This window comes from Mytilus galloprovincialis, chromosome 6 (assembly GCF_965363235.1).
Source record: "Mytilus galloprovincialis chromosome 6, xbMytGall1.hap1.1, whole genome shotgun sequence".
Lineage (NCBI taxonomy): Eukaryota > Metazoa > Mollusca > Bivalvia > Mytilida > Mytilidae > Mytilus > Mytilus galloprovincialis.
The window spans coordinates 46,295,730-46,309,257 of NC_134843.1; the positions used below are offsets into that span (position 1 = coordinate 46,295,730).

At 32.1% G+C, this 13,528-nt stretch overlaps 1 protein-coding gene across 7 annotated transcripts in view; it reads right to left on the reverse strand.

The window, feature by feature from the left end:
* The window catches only part of LOC143079718 (importin-4-like), a 343,997-nt gene that overhangs the window by 154,210 nt on the left and 176,259 nt on the right, over positions 1 to 13,528 (reverse strand). For all 7 annotated transcript variants that reach the window (XM_076255254.1, XM_076255258.1, XM_076255257.1 and 4 more), the window contains one exon: positions 3,088 to 3,197. In XM_076255254.1, the coding sequence (XP_076111369.1) occupies positions 3,088 to 3,197 (110 nt within the window). The remainder of the gene's footprint in view (positions 1 to 3,087; positions 3,198 to 13,528) is intronic.

The window sequence follows — 13,528 nt, forward strand, 5'->3', positions numbered from 1 at the left end:
TACTATAGGGAACATATGTACTAAGTTTCAAGTTGATTGGACTTCAATTTTATCAAAAACTACCTTGACCAAAAACTTTAACCTGAAACTCCCACTTTCATTTTCTATGTTTAGTGGACCGTCAAATTGGGGTCAAAAGTCTAATTTGGCTTTAAAATTAAAAAGATCATATCATAAGCAACAAGTTTACTAAGTTTCAAGTTGATTGGACTTCAGCTTCATCAAAAACTACCTTCACCAAAAACTTTAACCTGAAACTCCCACTTTCATTTTTTATGTTCAATGGACGGTGAAATTGGGGTTAAAAGTCTAATTTGGCTTAAAATTAGAAAGATCATATCATAAGCAACAAGTGTACTAAGTTTCAAGTTGATTGGACTTCAGCTTCATCAAAAACTACCTTGACCAAAAACTTTAACCTGAAACTCCCACTTTCATTTTCTATGTTCAGTGGACGGTGAAATTGGGGTCAAAAGTCTAATTTGGCTTTAAAATTAGAAAGATCATATCATAAGCAACAAGTGTACTAAGTTTCAAGTTGATTGGACTTCAGCTTCATCAAAAACTACCTTGACCAAAAACTTTAACCTGAAACTCCCACTTTCATTTTCTATGTTCAGTGGACGGTGAAATTGGGGTCAAAAGTCTAATTTGGCTTTAAAATTAGAAAGATCATATCATAAGCAACAAGTGTACTAAGTGTCAAGTTGATTGGACTTCAGCTTCATCGAAAACTACCTTGACCAAAAACTTTAACCTGAACAGACGGACGAACGAACGGAAGCACAGATGGACAGACGAACGGAGCCACAGACCAGAAAATATAATCCCCCTCTACTATCGTAGGTGGGGCATACAAATTACTTTTATAAGTAGCTGTCTCTTCAACTTTGCACTGATTTTCAATAAAACTGTGCTACTGAAAATTTCATCACAACAAGAAGATTTCCTAGAGGAAAAAGTCTTTCTATGTTCTTTTTAATTAAAAATAATGTATTTAATACCATCATAATCTCTCTTTGCCTCAAACTGTTGTGCTTTATATCTGTTTATACTTTTGAATGGTGTCTAGTATAAAGAAGCATAATTATTACATAATTTCAGTTTTTTTCAGTGTAACTTGATACCCCATGATTTTTTTCTCTTAAAAAGTCCTTAAGGATGTACTTAGGTGAGGTAAGGTAAACATTAAGAAATAAAGAAATTAAAATTGATACTATAAGCTGGTAGAGCATCAATTAAGGATAAAGATAAGCCAAAAATATTGATAGGTCATGGACCTCCTTTTCGTGATGTTTGAGATTTAAAATATGGCGGAAAAAGGCTGACTTGGACTTTTACATTATATTTGCATTGATATTATTTGGGTCTCAAAACAAAACAAAGAAAATCGAGAATCTTCTTAAATTTTGGTAAATGACCTTTCATGGGCTATTAAGTCTTATATGAAAAAATAAATGGGTGTTATAAGACAAAATATTTTACATTGTATTGTATGGAAAAACACCAAGGAGTCTGAACATTTGACACAAGTCCAAAACCTAACCTTAGTACATCCTTAAATCATGATGTTTGGTCATTCTGGGCACATAAAAGTCCACATGAGCTACTTCCTTGCAGTGAACATATGAAAAAATACCCCCTATGCAGGTTGCAGTCTTGCAATTGACTGCTCCATAGGTTTACATATAGTTTATGAATCTAATAAATGTTTTAAAAACTTTAACTGCAGACTGGATGTTATAATAACTGGAAGAAAAACTAAGTCCATTTATAAGTAAAATACAGATACACAGGTACAAAATATTAACAAAATTTTCTTCTAGATACCAGCTTTTGATCATAAACAAGCATCTGTCTTAGTTTAGTACAAATAAAAAATAGAATAAGAAAGTTATCATTTTTTTTAAAAATTTAACCACAGAGTGAATGTGTTGTTTCCTGGCAGAAAAAAAGTCCATTTAAAGTCAAATATGGAAAAAAATGATTTGTCATTTTACAAAATTTACTTCTGGATACTATCTTATGATCATAAACAAGCTTCTGTCCAAGTTTGGTACAAACCAAGGATAGTTTAAGAAAGTTATTAAAATTTTAAAAACTACAACCACAGAGTTATGTAATGTTTTCCCGCAGAAAAACTAAGTGCATTTATAAGTAAAATACGGAAAAAATAGAATTTTATTTTCACAAAATTTACTTCTGGATACTATCTTATGATCATAAATAAGCTTCTGTCCAAGTTTGGTAGAAATCAAGGATAGTTTAAGAAAGTTATTTAAATTTTAAAAACTTTAACCACAGAGTGTATGTAATGTTTTCCCGCAGAAAAACTAAGTCCATTTATAAGTAAAATACGGAATAAATGGAATTTTATTTTCACAAAATTTACTTCTGGATACTATCTCATGATCATAAACAAGCTTCTGTCCAAGTTTAGTAGAAATCCAGTATGGTTTAAGAAAGTTATTAAAATTTCAAAAACTTTAACCACAGAGTGAATATTTGTGGACGCCGCCGACGACGACGGAATGTAGGATCGCTTAGTCTCGCTTTTTCGACTAAAGTCGAAGGCTCGACAATAATAAAACTATCCAGAACCCTATACAGTCATCTATTTATTCATGCCAAGATAGTGCGACTACATTTATATTTACAATTATAAGATGATGTGTGGTACAATTGCCAATGATATATATCTCCTCGTGACATCAAATGATAAGAGGATAACGACTATAGGTCAGTGTACTGGCTTCAACAATGAGTAAAACCCAACCTGCATAATCAGCTAAACAATTGTATATTTAATTTACATTTTTTTGCAAGCAGTTTTGTTTGCTAATTAGTGTGCACCTTATTTAGTAGCGTTTTAGTACATTTTGAATTGATGATCATTTTACAATTAACACTTTATACCTAAATAGTTTCTCCCGCTGCTGTTGGATAGCAATCAGGCGAGACAATAAGATGTGTCATGCCATCTATTTTTAAAATAAATTATCTATTTCGTGTCAATTTTGTTTTTAATTTAGAAATATTGATTTAAACAAGCCATCTAGTTTATAAATGATTTTAAACAGTACATACTTTTTTATAATATAATCTGCACAGCCTTCTGCTACTACTGCTACAGATAAAAAACATGCTCTCCTGACCAATGGATTTTCACTGGATATCAAAGGTTCAACCAACTGCATCTGAAACATAATGACATTTATTCCCTCTTTTTTTTAAACAAATACTATGGTTCCATCTCAGTCAGGGAAGTTTCACTTTTAATAGCAATTGCAGCTATTTTTAAATCTTTAAATCATAGACTGAGGATATTGTAAAATAGTTTGCTTTTCAATCTTTAACTATGAATATTTATAATGTAGATTAGTTAATGCATAAAAGCACTGACATAGTTAGAAACGACAGCTCAGAAACGAGGCAGTCAAATAAGCTCATCATAGATACCAGGACTAAATTTAGTATATACGCCAGACGCGCGTTTCGTCTACAAAAGACTCATCAGTGACGCTCGAATCCCAAACAGTTAAAAACGCCAAATAAAGTACGAAGTTGAAGAGCATTTAGGACCAAAATTCCTTAAAGTTTTGCCAAATACAGCTAAGGTAATCTATGCCTGAGGTAGAAAAGCCTTAGTATTTCAAAAAATTCAAAAATTTGTAAAAAATAAATTTATAAATATAACCATATCAATGATAATTCATGTCAGCACAAAAAGTGCTGACTACCGGGCATGTGATACCCTCAAGGAAATAAATCTCCACCTGTGACAGCTAAACGGAATTTCCTGCAGAGGCCAAAGCCTGAAATTGAGCAAGTATGGACATAACATTTAACCTTAAAACAGCTCTGAATTGGGTTTGTGGTTGAATATATGACACAGCATAGGTTTGTTAACCAAAAAGAATGTGGTCAAAGAACTGAAAAATTTGCATTTGGACATTATTTATTTATATGGTACAATATCCAAAATCTAAGTACATTGTTAGAATAAGCATATCAAAGAACCTCAGGAATTCAATTTTTTATGAAATACTCATTTCTGTTCAAAAGAAAATAAATCAAATTCATATAATTATTAAAGAACCTTAATGAGCACGCTCACATACCCCAAGTCCCCACATTGTCATTGGAGAAATGAAATAGTAAAACAAGAAAATTGTATAAGAAAAAAAAATTGAATTGTAATTTCCTGTCAATATGCACATCTACATAATATGTCGTTATTATCTACAAAGTTTCATGAAATTCTGTTGTGTGGTTTCAGAGGAGTTGCAATGAACTTGGCCCATTAGTTTCAGTGGAAAATGTTAGTAAAAATTTACAAATTTTATGAAAATTGTTAAAAATTGACTATAAAGAACAATAACTCATAAGGGGGTCAATTGACCATTTCGGTCATGTTGACTTATTTGTAAATCTTACTTTGCTGAACATTATTGTTGTTTACAGTTTATCTCTATCAATAATAATATTCAAGATAATGACCAAAAACAGCAAAATTTCCTTAAAACTAACAATTCAGGGTCAGCAACCCAACAACGGGTTGTCCGATTCATCTAAAAATTTCAGAGCAGATAAATGTTGACCTGATAAACAATTTTACCCCATATCAGATTTGCTCTAAATGCTTTGGGTTTTGAGTTATAAGCCAAAAACTGCATTTTACCCCATGTTCTATTTTTAGCCATGGCGGCCATCTTGGTTGGATGGCCGAGTCACCGGACACATTTTTCAAACTACTAACTTAAAAGATGATTGTGGCCAAGTTTGGATTAATTTGGCCCAGTAGTTTCAGAGGAGAAGATTTTTGTAAAAGATTACTAACATTTACGAAAAATGGTAAAAAATTTACTATAAAGGGCAATAACTCCTAAAGGGGTCAACTGACCATTTCGGTCAGTTGACTTATTTGTAAATCTTACTTTGCTGAACATTATTGCTGTTTATAGTTTATCTCTATCTATAATAATATTCAAGATAATAACCAAAAACAGTAAAATTTCCTTTAAATTACTAATTCAGGGGCAGCAACCCAACAACGGGTTATCCGATTCATCTGAAAATTTCAGGGCAGATAGATCTTCACCTGTTTAACAATTCTACCCCATGTCAGATTTGCTCTAAATGCTTTGGTTTTTGAGTTATAAGCCAAAAACTGCATTTTACCCCTATGTTCTATTTTTAGCCATGGCCCACATCTTGGATGGTTGGCCGGGTCACCGGACACATTTTTTAAACTAGATACCCCAATGATGATTGTGGCCAAGTTTGGTTTAATTTGGCCCAGTAGTTTCAGAGGAGAAGATTTTGGTAAAAGTTAACGACGACGACGGACGACGGACGCCAAGTGATGAGAAAAGCTCAATTGGCCTTTTAGGCCAGGTGAGCTAAAAAGGTTTTATGAAACTCTGTTGTATTGTTTCAGAGAAATTGCGATGACGAACTGTTGCAGTTGTACATTAAAGCAAATAAGTTCAAACGGGCGCAACTCCTGGAAAAAAAATTGAATTGTAATTTCCTGTCGATATGCACATCTACGTAGTATGTCCTTATTATCTACAAAGATTCATGAAATTCTGCTGTGTGGTTTCAGAGAAGTTGCGATGACAAACTTTTGCAGTAGTACTTTAAAGCAAATAAGTTCAAAGGGGCGCAACTCCTAGAATTAAAATTGAATCATAATTTTCTGTCTACATATTATGTCCTCATTATCTAAAAATTTGTAAGGGTTCCGCGGAACACAGTGTCTCGCCTACTTTTGCTGTTAATCACAGACTCATCAAAAATGAGGAAAAAAATCAATAAAAATATTCATCTTGATACTAGCTTTTGATTATAAAAAAGCTTCTGTCCAAGTTTGGTACAAATCCAAAATAGTATAAGGAAGTAATTAAAATTTTAAAAACTTTAACCACAATTAAAATGAAAGAGTGAAAATGTTGTTTCCTGGCAGAAAATCTAAGTCCATTTGAAAGTAAAATACAGAAAAAATAGATTTATATTTTTACTAAGTTTACTTCTGAATACTATCTTATGATCATAAACAAGCTTCTGTCCATGTTTGGTATCAACCCAGGATAGTTTAAGAAAGTAATTAAAATTCTAAAAACTTTAACCACAGAGTGAATGTAATGTTTCTCAGCAGAAAAACTAAGTCTATTTATAAGTGAAATATAGAAAAAATTTGTAAGGGTTCCGCGGAACCCAGTGTCTCGCCTACTTTTGCTGTTAATCAACACTCATCAAAAATGATGAAAAAAATCAATAAATTTATTCCTCACGATACTATCTTTTGATTGTCAGAAGCTTCTGTCCAAGTTAGGTAAAAATCCAGGCTAGTTTAAGAATCTTAAAAATGTTTTAAATACTTTAACTGCAGACTGTATGTAATGTTAACTGGAAGAAAAACTAAGTTCATTTATAAGTAAAATACGGGAAAAATGGAATTTTATTTTTACAAAATTTACTTCTGGATACTATCTTCTGATCATAAACAAGCTTCTGGCCAAGTTTCTTACAATTTCAGGATAGTTTAAGCAAGTTATTAAAATTTTAAAAACTTTAACCACAGAGTGAATGTAATGTTTCCTGTTTTTTTTTCTTACAATTTCAGGATAGGTTAAGAAAGTTATTAAAATTTTAAAAACTTTAACCACAGAGTGAATGTAATGTTTCCTGGTAGAAAAAACTAAGTCCATTTATAAGTAAAATACGAATAAAATGGAATTTTATTTTTACAAAATTCACTTCTGGATACTATCTTATGAACATAAACAAGCTTCTGTCCAAGTTTCGTACAATTCAAGGATAGTTTAAGAAAGTTATTAAAACTTTGTGGACGCCGCCGACGACGACGACGCCGACGACGCCGACGCCGACGGAATGTAGTATCGCTAGGTCTCGCTTTTTCGACTAAAGTCGAAGGCTCGACAAAAATGAAATTTTATTTTTACAAAATTTATTTCTGGATACTATCTTCTGATCATAAAAAAACTTTAACCACAGAATGATGTAATGTTTCCCTGCAGAAAAACTAAGTCCATTTATCAGTAAAATACGGAAAAAATGGAATTAAATTTTTACAAAATTTACTATCTTATGATCATAAACAAGCTTCTATTCAAGTTTGGTAGAAATCAAGTATAGTTTAAGAAAGTTGTTAAAATTTCAAAAACTTTAACCACAGTGAATATTTGTGGACGCCACCGCTGACGCCAACGATGCTGACGTCGACGGAATGTAGGATCGCTTAGTTTCGCTTTTTTGACTAAAGTCGATGGCTCGACAAAAAGGTTTCGTGAAATTCTGTTTAGTGGTTTCAGAGGAGTTGTGATGACAAACTGTTGCAGTAGTACATCAAAGCAAATAAGTTCAAAGGGGCGCAACTCCAAGAAAAAAATTTAAATCATAATTTTCTGTCGATATGCACATCTACATATTATGTCCTTTTATTATCTAAAAGGTTTTGTGAAATTCTTTTGTGTGGTTTCAGAGGAGTTGCGATGACAAGAAACAGGAATGACGGACTGACGGGTCAAAAACATTATACCCTCCGCAACTTCGTTGTGTAGGGTATAACAACAACCAGTGATGACTATATTCTCTAAAATTAGATACGATTTCACCACTAAAACATTGTTAGAATCAGCATATCAAAGAACCCCAAGAATTAAATTTTTGATGAAATTATTCACAAGTTTAATTTTGGACCCTGATATCAATTGACTTAAAAACTGGGCCCAAAATTAGAAATCTAAATATATAAAATTGAGAATGGACATGGGGGATGTGTCAAAGAGACAACAACCCAACCAAAGATCAGAAAATTTGTGTTTTATATGAATAAACTTATGTTTATAGAATTTATATAATAACTTAATACTTATTTATAAAGTTCATTAATAGACAATAAAAGCTTTGTGTTTAAAACGAGTTCATTTTATAAAAATATATATATATATATTTTGTTTTAGTAAAGTAACAAAAAAATGATAAAACACATCAAAAGAATGGACAACAACTCTTATATTGCTGACATGGTACAGGCATTTTCAATTGTAGAAAATGGTGGATTGAACCTGGTTTTATACACTAAACCACTCTTAACAATATTTAAACATATATTTATAATTTAATTTTGGATGTAACACGTCTTCTGATTGGCTGACGTCGTTTTGATTTATCATATCATAGACACAATTTTGTCATGTAACCATCAATGTTTTTTCATTTTTTATGCCGGTTTAAAATGGAATTTAGAATTAAATTATAAGAAATGACTGTAATATTTTGTCAGTCTATTTGAAATAACATAAAAATGTGGTGCACACTGTTAAATAACCCGCTACACACGTTATTCAGTGTGCACCACATTTTTTTATGTTATTTCTTCAAAGCAGAATAAATGTTACAGTCATTCCTTAAACAATATTTATAATATATAAGGAAACAGAAAATTTTCGAATAAATCTGTCACTCTAATTATAACTGTGATGAGAAATTTACAATATGCTCCGTCATAATCTGATAACATGGATAACAGGAGAAACTCATCTAAACACACTTAGTGTAATCAAACTTTATGTATATATAATCAACCATTTCTGTTCAGAGAAATAACTCAATTACATTTCAAATATATACCACGATTGAATATTAAAAAGTCTGAGAACTCCATAAGGAGTTAGGTTAAAATCATGAAAATTTGAACTTGACCTTAATTTAGTCACAGGAAACAACATAAATAAATATGAACCAGATGCTCTGCAGGGCGCAGCTTTATATGACCGCACAGCTCGAACCCTGAACAGTTGGGGCAAGTATGGTCACAACATTCAAGCTTGATACAGCTCTGAATTTGGATTGTGATTAAATAGTTGACACAACATAGGTTTCTGACACAGAATGGATGTGGTCTAAGAACTTAAACATAAAAACTCAAAAATGTTAAATTGCACATTTGCCTATTATGGTCCAATATCCAAAATCTAAATACATGGTTAGATTCAGCATATCAAAGAACCCACAAGAATTCAATTTTTGATGAAATCAAATAAAGTTCAATTTTGGACCCTTTAAACCTCAATGTGGACCAATTTGATAACCGGGCCCAAATATCATAAATCTAAATACATTGTTAGATTCAGCATATGTCAAAGAACCCCATATATTCATTTTTTGTTGAAATCAAACAAAGTTTAATTTTGGACCCCGATTTGGACAAACTTGAAAACTGGGCCTATAATCAAAAATCTAAATACATGGTTAGATTCAGCATGTATCAAAGAACCCAATATATTCAATTTTTGTTGAAATCAAACAAAGATTAATTTTGGACCCCAATTTGGACCAACTTGAAAACTGGGCCTATAATCAAAAATCTAAATACATGTTTAGATTTAGCATATCAAAGAACCCCAAGGATTTAATTTTTGTTGATATCAAACAAAGTTTAATTATGGACCACGATTTGGACCAACTTGGAAACTGGACCCGTAAGCAAAAATTAATACATGTTTAGATTCAACATATCAAAGAACCCCAAGAATTCCTTTTTTAATGAAATCAAACAAAGTTTAATTTAGGACCCTGATTTGGACCAACTTGAAAACTGGACCCATAATCAAAAATCTAAGTACATGTTTAGATTCAGCATATCAAAGAACCCCAAGGATTTAATTTTTGTTGATATCAAACAAAGTTTAATTATGGACCCCGATTTGGACCAACTTGAAAACTGGGCCCATACTCAAAAATCTAAGTACATATTAAGATTCAGCATATCAAAGAACCCAAAGAATTAAAATTTTGTTAAAATCAAACTTAGTTCAATTTTGGACCCTTTGGACCTTAAAAAGTAAAATCAATAACATACTGAACTTAGAAGAAAATCAATTCGGAAAGTCCATTATCACATGGCAAAATCAAATAACAAAACACATCAAAAACGAAAGGACAAGAACTGTCATATTTCTGACTTGGTACAGGCATTTTCAAATGTAGAAAATGGTGGATTAAACCTGGTTCTATAGCGCTAACCCTCTAACTTTAATGACAGTCTCATCAAATTCCGTTATATTTACATTGATGCGTTAAATAAAGACACAATAAATAAAATAGTCAAAATATGGGTACATCAGTCATCATCGTATAACAATTTTAAAAGGAACAATCTAACAGAACACAAAAACATCTACTATCTACGAACACATTCATTGATTTGAGTGTCTGACGTCAGAAAATTGTATACGTCACATAAATTTGTCGTTCAATGTGCATACAAACGATTTTAAAATTTTACATAGGCAATGTTAGCATACAGGGTTAAAAATCAAAAGTATGTAAGAATAAATTTCAGAAATAGACCGAGATTTAAACTAGTCCAAAAGTTATATATAGAATTTTACAAAATCAATGCTGCTGAAGTATCCCATGAGATGACGTATTAGGTCAGGTGATGTCAGTGCGTATTTAGGTCAATGAAAGAGGCGGATTGTTTTTTGTAAGTGAAAGGGATAAAGTGTGATTTGCGATTGTTGGAGAGTTTATGGATACATGTAACTTGTTGAAGAACTAATTTTGAATATTTATCAAACGTTGGCATTGCATTTATTGCAAAAATTTAGATAATAACACTTTATTACACTCTCAGAGTTTTCTGTTCGACCCGAGTGGTCAACATGGCGTCCAATTGTTCGGACAGTGACAATAATGGGTTTGCTCAACACGGCTCAGCCGGTATAACCCGTAAACATAGTTCATCTGAGCTCAGCTCATCAAAAGAACAAATAGTTATGATTGAAACTGACACTGGGAACTTTTTAGTGCCAGGAATGATTGAAAACGTTCTCGTTGACGAAGAGGGCGGAGTTTATAATGATGGACATATGATTCCACATAGCTCAAGTGCAAAGAGCGTGAAATATCGCACCTCGCGAGATGTAAACATAGAGAACATTTCTCGTACATCACGAGATGAAAACAATGATACTTCCGGTCAATCGGATCTCTATCAATTTTATCATCAGTGTTGGATTGTGGGAAAGAAAATCCTATTGGTAATGATCCTTTAATTTGTCGTTTTATGAAAGGTGTATATAATAAAAGACCAACTTTACCAAGATATGAAGTAACATGGGACGTTGATGGGACGTTGAAGTTCTTATGTACTCTATCACCTGTAAATATGTTGACTTTGAAAAATCTTACGTTAAAATTAACAATGATACTAAGTTTATTAACAGCTCAGAGAACACAAACTTTACATTTGATGGATATCAATGATTGTACTGTAAATACAGATGAACTAATTATAAAAGTGACAAAATTAATCAAAACTTCTAAACCAGGTAGCCATCTGGCAGACATACATTTACCAGCATATATCAAAGACAAATCTTTATGTGTTGTGGATACATTTAATGAATACATTAAAAGAACTCAATCATTAAGAGGACAATATACTAAGTTATTTATTATGACTATGAAACCACATAAACCTGTGTTTAAAAACACGATTAGCAGATGGATTAAATTAACAATGAAACTTGCAGGATTAGATATTAACTTGTTTAAGCCGCATAGTGTTAGATCAGCTGCAACTTCATCTGCTAAAAAAAGCAGGGATTTCGATAGACGTTATAATGAAATCAGCTGGTTGGAAAAAAGAATCAACTTTTAGAAAGTTTTATGACAAACCTATAGTAGACAATAACAAAAATAAGGGTTTGAGTAAAACACTTCTTGATAACTATCTTTGTCATGATCATTAGATTTATCTATTACTTTACTATGTGATTGCATGTTGTAAATGCGTTTCTTTTATTATTAGATAAATAGTTAACATATATGATTTCTGTTTAATTTAGAATCTTCAAACAAAAATTTGTTGTGTGGTATACAGTCTTTGAGATAGGTAATTGTTCTCTTAGGACTTTCAGATATATTCATGGACACGTAATCTTTGTTGGTGTACCGAGCTTTCGTGGTTAATTGGTTCTGTTGCCAATTCATGTGTTGCTCTAAAATCTCATGGGATACTTCAGCAGCATTGATTTTGTAAAATTGGAAAATTAAATGAGTGTTGGAACAATACGAAATTTGATTATAATTTTACAAAATCAATTCTGCTGCTGAGGTATCACATGCCCACCCGATACCCACCCAGAGTACTTATCTTAACACATTCATCGGCATCTTTCAAACCTGACATCACCTGACCTAATACGTCATCTCATGTGATACCTCAGCAGCAGAATTGATTTTGTAAAATTATAATCAAATTTCGTATTGTTCCAACACTCATTTAATTTTCCAGTTAAAAAGAATCCACAAAAAGTTAATTCCACTACGCGATTGAATGTTTTTGACGTTTATGGTTCAACGTATATAGTAATTCATAATAGAAATATATCATAATGACATATAATAGAACAATATCATACTGAAGGGATCTTTTAAAGTACAGAGTCACGTTATAAGAACAAAAGAAATACAAAAAGTCGCATATACAAAACAAACCACCAAAAAATTAAAGCCAATACAAACACATTGACGAGATGTATAAGTACCGAGCCACGTCAAACGAATATCACATCAAACCATTCAACAGTAAAAGTAATATTAATAATAGAACAAAGACAAATGAAAGAACTATAAAACACGTTGTTAAAATGATAAACAACATCAGTACGCAGAATCTATACATCAAGACCATCGTGTATTTTTTTAAAACGGGACCAAAAATTAAGAATCTGCATACACAGTTAGATTCGGTATATCAAAGAACCCCAATTATTCAATTTTTGATGAAATTAAACAAAGTTTAGTTTTGGACCCTTTTGGCCCCCAATTCCTAAACTGTTGGAACCAAAACTCCCAAAATCAATCCCAACCTTCCTTTTATGGTCATAAACCTTGTGTTTAAATTTCATAGATTTCTATTTTCTAATACTAAAGTTATAGTGCAAAAACCAAGAAAAATGCTTATTTTGGCCCCTTTTTGGCCCCTAATTCCTAAACTGTTGGGACTTACACTCCCAAAATCAATCCCAACCTTCCTTTTGTGTTCATAATAGTTATCGAAGGAACCAGGATTATAATTTAGTACGCCAGACGCGCGTTTCGTCTACATAAGACTCATCAGTGACACTCATAGCAAAAGCCAAACAAGTACAAAGTTGAAGAGCATTGAGGATCCAAAATTCCAAAAAGTTGTAAAAAATACGGCTAAGGTAATCTATGCCTGGGATAAGAAAATCCTTAGTTTTTCGGAAAATTCAAACTTTTGAAAACAGGAAATGACCACATTATTGATATTCATGTCAACACCGAAGTGTTGACTACTGGGCTGGTGATACCCTCGTTGACAAAACGTCCACCAGCAGTTGCATCGACCAAGTGGTGTAAATAGTTATCAAAGGTACCAGGATTATAATTTAGTACGCCAGACGAACATTTCGTCTACATAAGACTCATCAGTGACGCTCATATCAAAATATTTATAAAGCCAAAC